The 18,285-nt window shown below is 37.3% G+C and overlaps 1 protein-coding gene across 8 annotated transcripts in view; it reads right to left on the reverse strand.

Annotated features, from left to right (window-relative positions):
* Nucleotides 1-11,564: 11,564 nt before the first annotated feature.
* IQSEC1 (IQ motif and Sec7 domain ArfGEF 1) overlaps nucleotides 11,565-18,285 on the reverse strand; it is a 355,484-nt gene continuing 348,763 nt past the window's right edge. For 7 of the 8 annotated variants that reach the window (XM_050904510.1, XM_050904507.1, XM_050904509.1 and 4 more), the window contains 2 exons: nucleotides 13,921-13,970; nucleotides 11,565-12,591 (listed from right to left, as the gene is read on the reverse strand). In XM_050904510.1, coding sequence (XP_050760467.1) covers nucleotides 11,986-12,591; nucleotides 13,921-13,970 — 656 coding nt within the window. In that variant the 3' untranslated portion in view covers nucleotides 11,565-11,985. The remainder of the gene's footprint in view (nucleotides 12,592-13,920; nucleotides 13,971-18,285) is intronic. The other variant, XM_050904512.1, reaches the window with a different exon arrangement.

Here is an 18,285-nt window from a genome sequence, read left to right on the forward strand (position 1 = left end):
CCTCAAATGCTAAGCATTCGCAAGCAGACAGGTATCTGTCAGAGCCCTGTGCAGACTGACCAGGCTGACTGAAGCCAAAGGCATTATACAAGTATGTAATGCTGTACGCCTGGGAGGAGGTGGGAAAGATTTCATTCATTTGGTTGGTGAGTCAGCCAGCCAGTGTCGAGTCCAAACACGTGCAGAACTCTGAGGAAACACCCATCTCGACCAGAAACGTGTTCCTTTTCACAGACTCCTTGATCCCATGAATTCTAACTATTAGTTGGGGATAAGATGCAACTGCTGAGTGCTCATTTTTTGACAGTCTCTTGAAGGGCGAGTTTTTGATCATCTGTACCAACTACTTGTCTTCGCATGAAACACGGAAACCTTATTTATGAGAGAAAAGCCAGCCCCCTTTGCTAGCCCTTTGATAAAGGCAATAGATAGGAAAGGCTACCTACCCTGCTTCTCTGTAAGATTGCAATACTTTCACAGTTTTGTGCTTACAGGAATACAGGAGTACCGACTATCAAAACGGATCCTGAGCTTCTACTCTCCACATGTTCAGTTCCGGTTAAGTAAAGTTGTCCAACTTCTTTTAGTTTTGAAAGGTGGAAAAGCAAGAGGTGATGTCTAGTCCTATCAGAAGGGGAAAAAAAAAAAAAAAAAAGGTGGGGAACACTGAGATGGGTCCAGCACTTTGCAATCTTTGGGGTGGAGTGATAACATGTTACTGCCTCTATAGGGTGCTTGTATCTATAGCTGGTTGATGGTATGGATAGTAAGAGTAAAAAGCCTGCTCTGCTGCTCAGCCTCATGACACATTGGGTTAACTGAGCAGAAGGCCTTCCCACATGATGTCACTGAGAGGGAACCTGTCTGGCACTGCGGTGAAATGGTGGCCCTGTTGAAGAGAGGGTGATGGCGCACCAGTGCCACATGCCAGCTCTGGATAGAGGTGGTGGGAGCTAAGACATCCTCCAGGGGGTCAGGAGAAGAGGTGTGGGTCCAGCGACACCCTCCCCAGGCTAAATATGCTAAGGATGCAAGTGCTAAAGCTGAGGCCACCCTCTACAAAGACAAGTCAGACTGGTTCTGGTCAGTACAAAGGGGGGTGATCTGGCAACTTTAAAGAAAGGATAAACAAAGAGCACGGTAAGAGACTGCTTGAAGAAAATGATCCAAACAGTGAAAACAAGGCTAGGCACAGTTGGGAACTGGCAGGAAAAAGATGCCTCATCAGGAAGTTCAAAAGAACTGGAACAGCAGCCAGCACACTCCACCCTGTGCATTCATTCACTAAGCATGAGAATGGTATTGTGAGCATATCCTGAAGAAATAGCTGATTTTTTTTTCCAATTGCAGAACAAATCACAGTGGATGATAGCATATCCCCACAGCTTGAAACTACAAGCAGACTATCACTTGCACAATCCTTTGTTTCTGCGCTGGCACAAATGGTATCACACCTTTTATTTTGTCCCATACATCCAACTCTTCCTAATCTTGTATGTAACTACAGTTGAAAGCACACTCCTGGCAGCTGCAGTTCTCTGCAGCTCTCCCTAACACTTAATTCCACCGTTCTGACCTATAAACATCTTCAAACTGCATTGCACAGAACTGCACAATATGCTGCTAAATATATATGTATTTTTTTTGCCTTCTGCTTCAGCATGCCCAACCTTTTTCTTTCCCCACTTTCATTTACAACTCATCTCTGCTGTCTCTGCCACTCAGCTATTCATCCACATGTTCGTATCATTTCAGCTTCCTTTGAAATCGTTAGACCACTCGTCACTACCTTCCTGGACCAGCTAATCCCTCAGCTGTTAGAGAGCTCTTCATAACTCACATTTTGTGATCAGCCATGACTGCCACAGTGATGTCCATTTCAGTCTATTCCGTGGAATTGCTTTCTTGAGAAGGAATTAATACAAAAGAGATATAGATCAGTAAATGCATATCATGAAATTACCCTGCAGTTTTCCTTTCCTTTTTACTCTACCATATTTTTCAGTAGCTACTTAAAAACTGGTGTTCAATAATATAAACATCTGATAAAATTTAGCTCCTTGAGACATGGATATTTTACTTACTGAAAAAGTGCCACTGTAGGTCTAAATTACTTTATAAAAATATTCACCAGTCTTTGTGCAGCACTTCCAGGAAAATACATACAATTCCTTTAGTAGCCTCTCCTCCCTTTATGCAATTGTTTTCTCCTTTTCAATCAGACAGATGGTAGGAAAGTTTTGCACTTGAAATTCGTAATTGTCTTCCCCGTGGGCATGTGATGATGTGCTCATTGCATCATCTCTCCTGTCTCGGAATATTTTTTAAAAAGTTGGCTTACAAATTAAATCTTGGGAAAGGTGAGAGCAGGAGCTGGTATTTCCACTTTTGCTCCTGGTTACATGCTGTGGAAGTAATCGAATGTGTTTGAAACACAGATGTTAACACAGTCACTGTATAAATACATGTATCCAAGCTAGTGTGCATCCAGAATTATTGTACTGTGGCTATTGTAAGAAGTACCTGAAAAAGAAACAGACACATATTGTCAGTGAAAGGGATTCCTCACAACTTAAGGTGGCACTTGTAGGCAAATTGTCAATTAGCTTTGTCATGTTAGATTAAAAGGAAGCACTAAATTATAAGTATTTTATTTTCTAAAGTATTTCATTTCAAATTATAAATTTGAAATTACAAATTTATAAATTTTATACATTTTTCTTTACAGCCAAGTAAGCTTTTAAAGTTTCAAGGGGGAAAAAATAGGCCAAACATTGTATTGAAATCAAGTATAACTCTTGCTCTATGAAGGAAAGAACCTAAACTCTCAATCCAGGAAGCAAGCTGTTACTGTGGGATTCTGTATGAGCACATTTGTGGATAAACAGCAGCAAGCCAACCTGGATAGTATAGGTTTTACATCACACAAAAATGACAGTGATAAGTGAGAGAACAAGGGCGGCTATAAAAAGACCTTACAGTAACTGCATAAAGCACATCTTGGCAGTATTAATGAATACATAAGGGAGATGGGTTAAGAGCCTCTTCGCCAAAATAAATTTTATTATACTCTAATGTTGGAGAGCAAGGAAAGAGCTCCATGATCTCCAGAACATTTTATTAATATTTTTTTAGCCAATAATTTGCTTCATCCCAGATGAGGCATCTGTTTCTCCCCTCTCATATATGGAAAGAGAAACAGATGACCCAAAATGCAAGTGCTTTTTCACCAGCTTTTTCTTCAAATTATTTCAAATCCACACAGTCTGAGGAATTGTTCAGGCTGCCTCCCCTGTGATTCACTGCCAACATACAGACACCTTTTTTGCACGAAGCTATGCTGGCAATTTGCAAGTATGTTAGCAGGGTCATGAAATATTCCAATAGTCCAGAAATCTGAATGCTGTGGTAGCAGAAAAAAATTAGAAAGAGTAGAAACAAAGTTTCCTCCACCTTTAGGTATAGAATATACCTGCAAACTATTTTGAAAATTTACACATTGCTGTAGCAGAAGCGTTAGCACATAATCGAAGACATTTTTAAAAATTCCTGAAGTGCTGTGAAAATTCAGAGCTATAAACACCTAGGATGCTTAAAGTCCTACTTAGAATACTCAGTACACATTTCTCATTGGGCTAGAAAATGTTACTTCTTGTCACTGCTCTTCAAAACTCAAGTTTTGAAGCACAACAGAAGTATCTCAAACTATGGCCATTGTGGGGTTTTTTGGGTTTTTTTGCTGTTGTTTTTTAAATTGTATTTTTAATTACAGCAGAGGCATTTTTGGAGCCTGGGGTAAGGACTGAGGCAGAAGCAGAGACACAGGATTACCAGAAAGATGAAAAAAAGAATATATAGGATGAATCATTAAATAAAAACGTTGTCCTCTGTTGTTGCAGATGGATATAAAGGAATATTAGCCAATAAAATGAAAATAATAATCTGTCAAGAGCATATGGTGAGCTTATGGAGGAGAAAAATGCTCACGGGGGTTGCACCCCACTGCACAAGTGCAGTCCTGCCAAGGTCATGCATTCAGCATGAGACCTGCTCCTTTGCTTGCTTCCTCCCTCACCCCCAGCGCAGCATTCGCTTTCCTACACTCACAAAAGGCCCTGTGCTCTCTCTCCGGCTGCCTGGCCTGCCCCACAGCTCAGCGGCGCCTGGTGCTTGGGGACCTCAAGAGGGAGAGGGACCACTGGTTTGTACAGCTTCAGGAAACGACGTGTTCCTGTCCAAGGATCACGCACAAAGGAAAGCCTGCACATACTCAGTCCAGCTGGATCCAAATGTGATGAAACTCCATGTCTGAAAGTCAGATTGTTTCCTCATTAAAAAAAAATCATAATGGTAATGATTAATTTAAATTAATTTCCAGCTTTGGTTTATTGTGATACCGTTGCTGAATAACAGCCTCCTAACCCAGAACACCCGCATAGTCCTTGCTTTTTCCATTTCCCTAGACAAAAAAAAGCCCATTTCTTTGTCAAACGCTTGTTAATGTATTATTTTGCAGCAGAAATGAGAAGTTGTAGAGAGAAAGCATTTTTCACTCTGCATGCATAACATTTCATTTGTGTTAGAATGAATTTACCCTATTCATCTTACTAAAGACACATTATTTTTTTCTTTGCTCATTATATATACCTGTTTAAATCGCTATGTCTAAATATGAAGAAATAAATGAAAGCTGAAGTTGCGTATGTCATTTTACAACAGAGCCGATAAATTGTATCCTTCTGTGATTTGTTTGAGCTGGCTGCGTCTTGCAAACCATGATGCTATTTTCACATCTGAGTTATTGCAAAAATGCTAAATAAAGGGGATTTCTTCCATAACATTTTATCCCTACAAATATGCATGTATACGTATAGTAAAAATAATAAATCTAGAAAATAATACATCTAACCAGTTGAAAAAAGTGATGGTTTCAAGTCAGCATCACCCACACAACTTTCATTTAAGTCCTATTTAGCTTAGGAAGTACTTCAAGCAGAGATCTTAATTTAAGCATTTCCTAACATTCATGATCAGCCTCATCCTGCAGTTGATTTAGTTGTACCAAGTAATACAGGATTTGGCTTTAATTCTTGAAATAATAGGGAACAAAATCTACTAAAAAGTACACCTAAAGTGAAGCATTTTTCCGTCGTTTGTGTATTTTAGATATTTCTATCAAGTTAGCTGTGGTATGTTCTCCTCTAGGAATTTTATATCAACAAAATACAGCAGCAAACATCACTAAGAGGCTAGTAAGTGGGCTACAAATCCAGTATGGTTCCTTTTGGAAAAGGTGTATATAATGCAGCTATAATACCAGTAAAGATTTATTATGGCACATTACTGTAAGTACATTGTTTATCTTATGCAAATATGTTTGTCAGTACACAGGCATGCTGAAATATGATTTATCACACAATCCTAACAGCATCATAATTCTGCTATCTTGTGACAGTTGTTTGAATGACTGCAGAAAAAAACCCCTAGAAGTTGGCTTAATGTTTCAAGCTCCATCTAAAATGCCGAGGGATAAGCAACAGTGCACGGAAGATATTCTGGACTCTGTGTGACCAGGGCCGTGATACTGTACAACAAATTTAAAAATAATTGGGGCTCCCAAATCTCACCTGTGCACAGGTTGTAGCTGATGAATAAAACATCACACAACCATTATGAATATTCCAAATAAATATATGGTAAAATGCTACTACACCTGTTTTTATGAAACTCCTGAATGAAAATCAACCATTAAGGCTAACCGGAAAAAAAAGTTAAATAGAATTCATGAGACTGTTAAGTCAACAAAAACCTGAAGAGAGATACACATAAAACATATTTCAGAAGACAAACATATGAAGTTCTTTAGTTTGTTTTCCTGTCATTTCAATATTGCATTTCTTTATTTCAACCAAAATAATACAGAAAATACCTGGAAAGTAACCCCCTCTTAAAAAGATGCTATCTAGAAGAGCTTGAATAACTTGTTATTGCATGACAATTCATTCATGCAAGTATTGTGTGTACTGATACATGCACACAAACACCTAAAATGCACAAACATAGGACAGAGTTTAGGAAAAGTTTTCAAACATTAGACTTCTGACTTGCAAAATATGTCATTTTCAGTTACAATTTATGACAGAAAACCTTGACCTTTTTCTTAATATTAGGGTAAGATTGCCTATCCTCAGTAAGAAGGCAATATAACGTCTCAAATTAAGGCATTTTTCACTAGATATATCAGAGAGTTAAGGAATGCAACTCCATTAAGATGAGCATCTCAAACAAATAAGGATATTAAAACTTACAAAAACCCATCAACAACTGTGAGCTATTAGACTATCACATGCTTAAGCTACATTGAATTTTTTTAATTAAGTTACTTGGCATTGCTGCAACTGGTGCAAATCTATCACACAAACCACAACTGCTACTGAGGTTCCTTTGGCTATTTATTTTTCTTCAGTAGTGCCAGATCATAAATGCTTTCAACCTAGTCTTTGTTTAGGTAGGAAGCAGCAGCATTTAGGCATATTATTTAGGTTCTACTTTTAAAATGGATCAGGAAAAAAACCCAGATTTATAACAACATTTACAGGCTCTTAAATTAGAGAAGACAGACTCTTTGCCTTCTCAAAATGTAGATGTATCAAAGTTCTTAAAATCATAGCTTCTAAGACAGAAGTACCAGTAAAGAACATCACTGCAAATTCTTCTGTTTCCACTAACAGAATGTTTCTATGAGGCATCAGTTATCTTCTAATGGGTCGCACAGCTCAGAGGGATGGCACACTGAAGTACCTAGTGATAAATGGGTACTTACCTATCAAAAAAATCATTGATCAAGATGTACATCCTGAAATTACAGCCATTCAGAAATAGGTCATAGCCAACTATTCCCACAAAATAATTCAAGAATCTCCTAAAATTCATAGAAAAAACAAGCAAACACAGTATTTAGTTTCAACTGATAGCTAAGCATTAGTTTTAACAGGCTTTATGGACACTCTATAATCCCCTTGAAATCTAGGAAATGCACAAAAGAAAGAACACAATCGAGTATGCCACAGGTTATTATCTAAAATAATCGCAGGAGTGTAACATCAAATATTGTGAAGGCCACGTGTGGCAAATATACCTGTGTAGTGATCCTTCTGGGGTATAAATTAAGACACACAACGAATAAATACAGATACAAGTAGTAACGGGATAATACTTACTCAGTTGCATCACTTACTGAAAGTATGATGATGGTTCCCTGCCAGTGGCCACACAGAAGCAATAAATACTCGCAAGGCTCGATCCAGAGAGTGTAGCTTACACTTAGGAAATGAAGGACAGCATCCCTGGGAAGGACAAACTTAGAACACTTATGAGTTGAGGGCAGACAGTCATCTGAACATGAGCTCCTAAGGCAATGTGATAGCCAAAAGATTCATGGGATCAGTTGAACACGCTGGACAGCTCATATTTAAGAAGACTCAAAATCTGGTTACTGTTTTTCAACATTAGAATGTTTTGGTAAATAGTACACCAAAAAGCCCTCTTGAGTGTTCCTCTCATTGTTTGCAGATCTAGGTGTTGTATTTATTGCTCTTTATTGTACTTTGGAACTACATATATTTACAGCACCACCAAACAAATCAAAACCTATTGAGAAGGGATCACGGTCTCCACAGTACTGACCACCAACTTCTCTTTAGTTTAAGATGAAGACTGAAATCTTGGCCCCTTTGAAGTGAGCAGCAGAAATCCCATTGACTCAGCGGGGCCAGGATACCATTGGAAGGAATTTCCTTCATCTCAAGTCTGAAGAGGTGAAGTTCTTGCATTACACAAAATGAGAAACAAAGAGTTTTAAATGATTTATTTGATTTCTCCACATGATCACAGTTATAGTTTTACATCAATAGGGTCTGTTACTACTTACAAACAGAATGCATATTAAAATGAAAGCACTCCTTTCTTCCCCATAGTTACAAAAGGGGTCTCAAGCCTCCCCAGAACAGAAGCTTCTTGTAAGCGTAATGTTTTTTGAAGTCTTTAACAGTCTGCATTCAAGACCTAATTCTAACAGTTTAATACAACTCAAAGCTGATTTAAGTTCCTAGCAGGAGATAGGCAACCTCAAAGTGACTGCAGACTTCTAATAATACTAATTTACACACTATGTACAATTTAGAGAATTATCTATTCCCCCCTACTGGTCCCATTTTCACCACCCCCTTTTCGCTTTTCCAAATTTAATCTTGTTATTGGTTCCACTTTTCTTTTAAATATATACACAATAATCCATTTTGCAGGCAAGAAGTGCGATGGTATTTTACAACGGAACAGCAAAATGCATGCTTAACTGCAGAAAACACACAGCTTCATATGGAACAGCAAGTCAACATCTAGAGATTCATTGTTTAAATATCTGCTGACTGTCTTTCAGCTCATTTTATCAAGAAACAAGAGGCTTCTGCTGCATGCAGTACATGATGGGAAAATCATTCTACACTGTATGTTAGACTTGGGTTTTTTTAGCAATACAAGACGCACATTATATTAGGATGAACTTTGTTTTTTTGTTTTTACATTGTTTTACATTTCAGTCTTAACTTAAAAAAATAAAAACCCCAAATAGATATTTGATTGTTGTCCCAGAAAAGATTTTTGTTGCCACACCTTCATTCTTTACGTTTCCCTTCCATTTTTTCAAATCAGCATTACTACTTTGCCACATCATTTATGGGAAAAGAGAAACATGGTCACTCTATGCAGTTCTGTACCAGTTTTTAATAGGCAATGGCATTTGAGAAAAAACCCTCTCAATTCTACTCCTGCCTGCAGGGTGAAAAAATTAATTTTCTTAACCACACGCAGTGTTAAAGTACTATCATTTTCCTATTCTAGGCATGATCCACACTGCTCTAAGCAATTGTTAATCAAAGATGGAGTCAGAGAGGTTATACTACGACGCTAAACAAGCGGCAAAGTTCTTAAGACTTATGCTGACACCAAGACACGTTTGTTTGTTTAAAGTACAAACACACAGTCTAAAAAAAAAAAACCAAACAAAAAAAAAACAACCCAGGAAAAAAATGAAGTCCACTGTTTCTCCCCATTGCCTTGAAATAACAGAGTTTACAAATACTGTGCTCTTATATGACCAGTTTTGTTTTTTAAACTAGCCTCAAAATGAGCTGTGATTTTACACATGCAACTTAATGCACCTAGAGGGTAGGCACAAACTCTTGCCCCACGTGTACATGAAATAACGTGTAAATGTTTTTTTGCATGCACATTTGTGACATCTCCTGAATATTTAATTGATTGCACATGGAAAATCAGTGGTCAAGCATTAAAATGTGGCTTACTGTGTAAGTTTAGAATATTTATATGTAACTCTAATTTCAATGAATGAAAGGGGTTTTTAAACATAAAGCAAATGCAGATCTGGGAGATTTAACATCTTCATTGTTAATTAACACAGCTAGAGTCAGATTTTCCTCTCCACTGCTACCGCATATTCTGCTTTTATTCCATACACAGGCATTTTTACTTACATTATAACTCTGCATCTGAAACAAGTACAGACTCCGTCACTCAGTGAAGAGGAGCATTCATACCTCTGTTTTAATTAAAAGATGCAGTTTCTGAAAGATCTTTGTATCTGAATGGTTCTTTATCTTTTCTGGAACAACCTATAAATTACAATTAGACTCTACTATTGGTACAGATGTATGAAGAAAAGTCTACATATTGAAATATGTTATCACTTTACTTCAACTAATATCAACAGTAACACTGATATATTTTGCAAATATACAATATGTAGAGTGTAGCCTCACACTAATAATAACATTAGATGACATGCAGACAGTTCTACTTTCCCTTATAAGAACAGTATATATTTTTCTAAACTGCAAGGAACAGAGCCTCAGGGGACCCGTATGAGCCCTCTTAAGGTAAGCCGCAGAATTTAGAACAGTATGAGTGATACTTAAAAATAATAATGTAATTACACGTTTTCTTTTCTTTTCATGAAGATAATTTAGAGAAGGAGCAGAACGGGAAAACATATTGCACATGTGTGAAACAAACGTGGACAGCTTTAAACAAAAGGCTAAACTCTAGATTGCTGTATTTGCTCTCTGTGGAGGTTAACAAAGTGCTCAGTTTACAGTTTTGCTGGTATTGTGATATCAATGGTATGAAAGGGAAAAAAATTTACTCAGCCTCCCCCCTCCCCCCCCATATTAGAGATGCCATGAGCAAGCCAATATGAAAAGTCACTCTCTTGTTCTCATGTCCTCATTACTTCTGACAATTTTATTACTATTAAATAGAAAATCGACTGGTTCTTATTACTTTTACCCATCTCACACTGGAACTTTTTGCTCATCCTCTTCAAGGTTTGCTTTTAGGCTGGTACAGTTTTGCAGTTGTGATTCCTTTGTCTCTACTGTTTAGGTGTAAAGTCCTTGCAGTGGCTCAAAATGCTGAAACTACAAAGTAGGCGCCATGTATAACTTTGTACAGGATTTCGGGATAAAAATTGTATATAAATTTGCAAATGGTTTGATTACAACACATAAGCAACAACAGCACAGCCTGTTTTTATGTGATGTCTTGCAACTAACTGGACTATGAAAGTGAGGGTTTGAGCATAAACTCAGCCTGCTGAGTGCTGGGTACTTTCAAACTAACAAATGTGATGAGTAAAAATGGTGAAGCCACTTTGTTGCTAGCACATGGCTACATGGAATTACATATTTTTTTTAATATATCTATAAAAACCCTATACTAAATTCTAAAACAAACCTTCAAGTTTTAGAGCACTTCCACCTGGAAACACTCTGACTAGAATTCAGCTTCATTGGGGGTAAAAATGAGAAATTATGGTAAACAGGAACCAAAGTAGCTGAGAAAGATGGAAGTTTGCCATTTTCATGTTCGAGATGAATGTTTTTGCAGTGTATACATGCACCTGTCGTAACTCTTCATGTGTGTTGGTTAAATCATATGCATACAAAAGAAATGTGGATCATGTAAATTCACAGTTATCACAGCCTTTAAAGTGTCTAAGAATTTGTGTGACCAATGCTTGAAGATGACGCTGGTAAATGGTCATCCTACATTGCTACGGTATAATTACTGCATCTTAACGAGTTTGCTTACCTGAAATAGCAGAGCAGTTATAATACTGATTACGTATGATATTACCGTGTTAATAAAATAAGGATTTATACAAAGCAGTATTTGACTACAACATTTAAATGCTATGTTACTTGGCACATTTAGTAATGATCGCTTAGAAATCTTAGCAAGCCCAGAGGACTTTTAATGAAAATACTGAAATGTCTCAAATTTGTTTCTAACGTTTAATGTTTTTGGTCTACTCTTTCATATGCTATTCATCTATTATACTGTCCTATCAAGTAAGTGGAATTCCTTGTAAAGTCTATATTGCTAGTTCTGTGGACTCAAAAAATTTCTTTCCAAGCACAAATGTTAACTATACAGTATATATATATTTATATGTATATATTTATATTATATAAAGTTTACTTACGTACTTTCGTCAACCATATCAGGTCTACTTATTTTTTTTGCCCATTGACAATAAAAGAGCAAGAATGCAACACTTGGTTCTGTATCACTTTTTTCCTTTTTTCATAGACTAAGTTTTTATTATGCATGTAAAATTGTCAAGGGATTTGGTGTAAAAGGTAGCTTTACTCATAGTCAGCAAGCAGCATGTTTTCAAGGCAGTTTGGAAATAAGAACTAACCAGATGGTAAAGGTCTATCGAGTAGATAAGTAAAACCAGTATCGATTGCGCTAACTTGAATTATTTTATTTAGTAACAGCAAGCCTTTAAGCTCACACAACTGAATTAAATCGTCTAGGTAAAAACTGACAATATTATTTGTTGCTTCCTGTAAGTGCCTTTGTAACTTTGTTTAAAACTATAGTTATTAGGAGGGTCAATATGTTCTAGACTATTGTGCTGATGCCACTGTGTTTGGGCTTCGTGCTGGCTGAAGTGGAGGGAGGTGGTGGTGGTCCATGGTGATGCTGAGAGTGTTGGGGATGAGAAGAGTGCCCTGGGTGCGGAGGGGGCAGTGGCGGATGAGGAGAGTGGGTATGCTGCGCGTGGGGGTGCTGCATGTAAGGAGTATGCTGGGAGTGTGCCGCATGCTGGGAATGGGGCACGTGTTGGTGATACTGGTGTGGGTGCTGGATATGCTGGGGAGGGTGATAGTGGTGGTGGTGGTGGTAGGGTGGTGGGTTCTGCTGCATATGACAGTACTGCGAATGGTGAGAGTGCACTTGTGCCTGTGTCTGCCCCTCAGCTGGCCCTGCATGATGCATGGCAGAAGGATGCTGTGAGTGTTGCTGATGTGGGATTACTGGAGGGTGCGGAGGTTGCTGTGATGAGCCAGATGGTGGATGGCCTTGGGAAGGTGGCTTTCCCCTTTTACTACCAAATAAGGAACCTAGGAGTGAGGAGGAGTTAGGCATAGTCTGGTGAGGGCGAGATGGACACTCTCGGGTTGATGTAGCTCTTCGGCGCATGTGAGGACTGCTAATGATGGACCCCTAAAAAGAAATTAATAGAAATAAAAATTAAAAAAATCTTAAAATGTTTAAAAGAAAAAGTTCACACTGACCCACAAACTCCTCCTTCAGTGTTCACATGGGTGGACTATGTTAAGAGTTCCAGGAAAATTTTTTTTCCACCTTCCCTAAGTTGCCAATGAGGCATTCATGCCCTTCTTGGGGTATTTTAAGCATTAAATGTTTTTCTTGCAGTCCTTTAATATCGAAAGCTATGACTTTAAATAAGAAAAATGTCACAGAAGAGTAACATGACATAAGACCTAGGAGTGTGTTTTTAAAGGAAAAATACATTTTAAAATACTGTAAAAAAACCATACTTGCTTTTTTACAACAAAAAATAAAACTACATTAAATTCAACCTAAATAGTTAAACACACAGCAGCAAATATTACAGTTACAATTCAAATTTCAAAACTGTATTTTAAACTTTTTTTTTATAGTAGTTTTCCACTACTATATGCCACAGTGCTGCTTCTCAAGCCTACCTCTGAATTATGTGTTAAATGGAACCATACCATTTTTGCCACTAAGATTTCTATGTGATTGTGTTCTTCTGACCTGTGGTCCAACGTCCTCTATTATTTAGCCTGGAATAGTGTATGTAGTTTCTGGAAGTTTTGGGTTTGTATTTTTTTAAAAAGAGTTATGGGACACAACAGTACTTAGGCAAAGTGTGCTAGATTTAAACTGCAAGCTACCTAAAGCAAACACAAAAAAAAAAAAAAGAGAGAAAAAAAGAAAAAATCTGCAAGCTGAATTCAGAGACATGAACAGTATATATAAATGGTTTGAAGATGAATGAAATCTCATGAAATCCACATTGAATTCACCTATCTTAATAATTTTTTCCTCCCATGCCCTATCTGTGCAATTCCATGGTGTCATGACTGCATACATTTAGCAATTTAACTCGAAAATAAGCAATGGGAATGGTTGAGCATGAAAGTCAATAGTTGTAGCTAAATATCAAACAGCAAGAACAGTGTACTTTGTAACAAAGAGCAAGTGGGCTTTTAAGCTGGGACCAGACTGAAATGGTGGCAAAAGGACACATCATATTCATTTAACCATGCTTGCAGGAACAAAGGGAACAAGGTTAGCTCAAACCAAAAATGGCATTGGTCTAAAACAAGCTGTCAGTGCTTTTTAAGCTGGAAGAATACGGAGTGAGTAGCCTAGGCATGCATTTTATTTGAGGCAGGCAGGTTATATGTTAGAAGAAAAAAGAGCAAAAAAATATGTATATAAAAGAAAGGTTTGAAATGCACATCATCACATCCAGCTAGACATCAGTAACTTCCTACTTACTTCCATATTGCTGTCTAGCGATCCTGCACTGCTGCGTCGCCCACGCTTGCCTGCCCAGGACATGCAACACCATAGATTAGAGACTGAGACAAGACCCGGGTGAAAAACAGCTGCTTTCCCTGAATCACTAGAGGAGTCTCTAAATGCAACTAGAGGGGCTGCAGGGGGGTTAACATTGCACTGGACTGGTACAGCAGCTACTAAGGCAGAAACTTAGATTTTTAAGGCCATTAGCTATATTAAGTTTCTGTACCTGACTAATTTTTAAGAGGTATTGTTGTTGTGAATCAACTAACATTAGCAGGGTGTGATTTTTTTAATTTTTGCAACTCTTAAAATACATGTATTTTAGCATCTATATTTAGTAGTACGGTTATGAAGCTGACCAGCAACAATTTTAAATTGTTCAATTTCCTGGAAGCTAATTGTCTATGAAGTTTCTTTCTTTAAAGACTGGTAGCATATATATATATATATTTGTGGGGTGATATTAATTTAAGTACAAAATTTAATATTGGCATATTCTGAACTTCACTGTGGGAGATTGGTGAGGGGCATCGGTTTCATCATTTCATTTTCAGTTTTGAACCTCAGTGGATTTCATATAATCTTCTTTCATGAGGTTTAAAAAAAACTAAACTTAATTTTTAATCAATAAATCTGGAATCTGTCTTGACATTATGGCTAGATTTTGTTTGTTTAGCTGTGCAGTGCTTTATCTTTAAGTATGACGGATTTGTTCTCCAATATTCTCAAATTGCCAAAGACATTTGCCTAAAACTACACATGAAACACCAGACTGTTTGCCTAAAGAGCCAGAATACTTCAGTGGCTATATATAGGACACCAGATCCCAGGTTTTCTCTCTCATTTCACAGGAGGGAAAATAGCATATGGCTGCAGTGGAAATAGATATTTTTGAAAAGATAGCTTGTTGAGCATTGTGCTTTGCAAAGTTTCAAAATACTTTCCTGGCAGGGTGTATAAACAAAGCTAGCCTTTGAAGAGCGGTCAGGTTCTCAAAGCTTCTCTAAAACCTGCATGTTTTTAGAACCCTAAATTTTCTCAATGCTTTCTCCTTTCCTGCAAGGCCAAATATCAAAGACAATCTCCACCCTGCATTGGTACATTGCTGCCTTCAGAATCTTCTACTCTAACAGGTGGTTTTGGAGAGGAATGTGAAGATTTCAGCATCACTGAACCTATGAGCCACATACCTTCATCTTTAGAAGCCCAAAAGGCACATGGTATCAGAGCTAAAGAGAAGAACTTTGGGACTGGTTTGTAAGTGGGACACAACAGTGATTCCTGGGAGGTTCACCCTTACTTCTTGACATACCCTCTCATAGACCAATTTAGACTACCCATAAGTCTTATAAGATCAGTATGATCTAAAAATACCACCCTATTGGATCTATAAGCATAACTGTGACCTGGTTGGTCATGGGATGCGCCCTGCAACACAAGCTTCTCTTAAGAGCTACAGTTCTCTTTAGACTACTGTAACATTTCCCCCTCTCTCATTATCACCGAGAGTTACTCCCCGGTACAAACCCCTCTACATTGACATTAAATTGAGGGGAAGGCATTTGTGGTCAACGTATTTTGTTCGGCTTGTTAAATTTATTGGAATTTTGAACAATTCCCTTAGACAGGCTCTTTGTCAAAAGCTTGGCAGTTCATCTCTTGCTGCAGTTTTAGCCTCATCAAAACCATAACTGTGCTATCTTATGAACCCCCCAAGAAAAACTGTTTTTGATAATTCCTTATTTTTACTTCTAGTCAGGCTTTGATATTTTTCTGCTCTGCTAATGGGATTAGTACTGATTAACACTCAAATCACTCTTGCTTGCCGACACAAAAACACAGAAGAAGATAGCCATCTCTTAACTTAGCAGTCAATATTACAAATAAGACTGACAGCTGCCACAAGCCATTAACTGTGGCCAAAAATGAAGGAAAACAGGAAAATCTAGTGCCTTTTGCATATGGCACAGTCTCTAATAAAATAACCATGAACATGGTATATACACAGTATATGTGGACAGAAAGAGACAGATGGATTTTTGCTTAGAATAACTTCAGGGCAAAGTAGTACTAGCAAAGCCAAGAACAAACAGAAAATCCTACTTAAAATGCTCGTAATTTCCCTGAGATAGGCACTATCACAAAAAAGAGCACTTTGTTTATTTTCTTAAAAACAAACTGAACCCAATTCTGTATTGAGCTACAGTGTGAGACGAACGCTATTACGTAAATCCTCTAGAGCATTCCCCCTGCCAATGTGTGTTTCTACAAGACTGTTCTCTGGTCTTTGAGATGGCATCCCATCTCAAAAATGTTTCCCTAGAGTGGCAGCGTTCAAATGCATTTCAAGAAAATGGTGACTCTTGACTAGAATCGTATGTAAGCATAACTCTGTACTCACATAATAATTAACAGCTGTGATACAAAGCAAGGTGGTATTTATCAAATCTAAAGACCAGTTTTGCTTAATATATTCTGATCTACTTGAAATTTTTAAGGATGTTACTTCGAGTGGTTTTTAATTTATTTTTATAAAATTAAATTTCAGTTAATTCAATCTTTTCTGATTTATTCCAACAATTCATTGATGTTAGATATGAATATTCTTTGTAAGAAATATCTTTAGCTTACATAAGTATAATATGTCCCGTATATGTACATGCATTATATGGGAATAAGAATATTTCAAATTTATAGTGGAAATATTAAGTGATCAAAATATTTTTACAAACTTAAACAGTCCAAAAGAAAATACAGAGTTTCATTAATAAAAATCCATTCTACCTTGCAGAAATTGATCTCTCAGGTGTGCAGATCATTACAGTAAATGTAAATATTTCTCACTGCTACCCTGTATTTCTTGAAACATGGTTCTATGCCAGTGAGATACACTGATATCTAAACAATGTATTATGATCTGGCTTTGTATGTCTTGGGAAAAAAAGTTTGGAAAAAAGTTCTAAATTAAGGTTTTGGTAAAGCAAACTAACGTAGCAGCTCTTATAATGATGAGTTGTTACACTAGCCTCCAAAGGCCGTGAAATTGATATTGCTAGCAGCAGCAGAACCTGTAACCATCTAGCTACTGAGCTTATAGGTATTACCCAACCTGACTTGCTCAAAATTATCTAAACAATATGCTCTAATTGTTAATTTAGACCACTTTCCAGGGTGAAAAGACTCTTTGTAACCTTCATATTTTCATCTTGTTTTCTGGATGAAACAGGTATAGTCTTAAGATCACACACTGATTGTGAAAATAGTTTCTTGGCATCTTCAAACAGATTATTCTCAAAATACTGATTAAGCCCCAGGAGATGAGAAAACAGCATAACCACACCTCGCCTTGCTGAACTCCTCCTTCACTGGAAAAGCAAACAGTGTCTCTTCCATAAGACAGAAAAGTTGTTGATACAAAGGTGTTTATATATAGTGTGGGGTGTCTTTGTACAACATACTTGTAAAATGGTTTGGTATTAACATATGCATATCACAAAAGACTTGATTCATACAAATCGGTTTTATTTTAAAAAAAACAGTAAGTTCTATCATGCCCATTACTGTTGCTATTCCATTGAAGAATAGGAAATATAACCACAGTGACAAGGGAAGAGACAGGAAAAATCTCTCCCTACTTGGAAAGCTCTTCTAATAAGGGAGAAAAAGACTGCTAGTATCCTCTGTCCTATATAGTGCAGCAAAATCCATGGGAGAGGAAGGAGAAAATAACCTAGTAACCCTGCCTGCATCAGAGGAGGGAGGAGCCAAGGGACTGCACCATCCCATCACAGATTGCTTCAACAGATGAAGGGATACTGGAATTGCATGAACTCAGAGTCTTTTTAAGGGGATCACAATGCTGAGAAGTTCCACAATCTTTTCCATTACATTTTGGGATATAGGAAATTTAAAAAAATACATGATGAAATCATTAAAAAAAAAAAAAAGAAACATTTAAAAAGTTAGACAACTGAGATTATATGTAATATACAAATAGAATTATTTTAATTCTGGAACTACTTTATGGGGGGTTTTTTTGTTGTTTTGGTTTTTTTTTTTAAGTAGTCTCTACTGGTCTGTGATAGCTCAGGAGATTATGAGACAAGCACAACTTACATTAATAGTAACCATTATACCATCCTGCACTTCTGTGCAGATTCCAATATTACATAGGTATGCCAGTTACGTATTACCAAGGCAAACCATAAAATTACAATTTTTAAACCAGTGCAGTGTGTAAATATTATGCCCCCCTTACAGGTTCGGGATGGGGGGAATAAAGCTTGATTTCCACAGGTGCTCACCAGCGTAAACTCAATGTGAAAGCACTAGGTCCTC

The sequence above is a fragment of the Gymnogyps californianus genome, chromosome 13 (assembly GCF_018139145.2).
Source record: "Gymnogyps californianus isolate 813 chromosome 13, ASM1813914v2, whole genome shotgun sequence".
NCBI classification, from domain to species: Eukaryota; Metazoa; Chordata; class Aves; order Accipitriformes; family Cathartidae; genus Gymnogyps; species Gymnogyps californianus.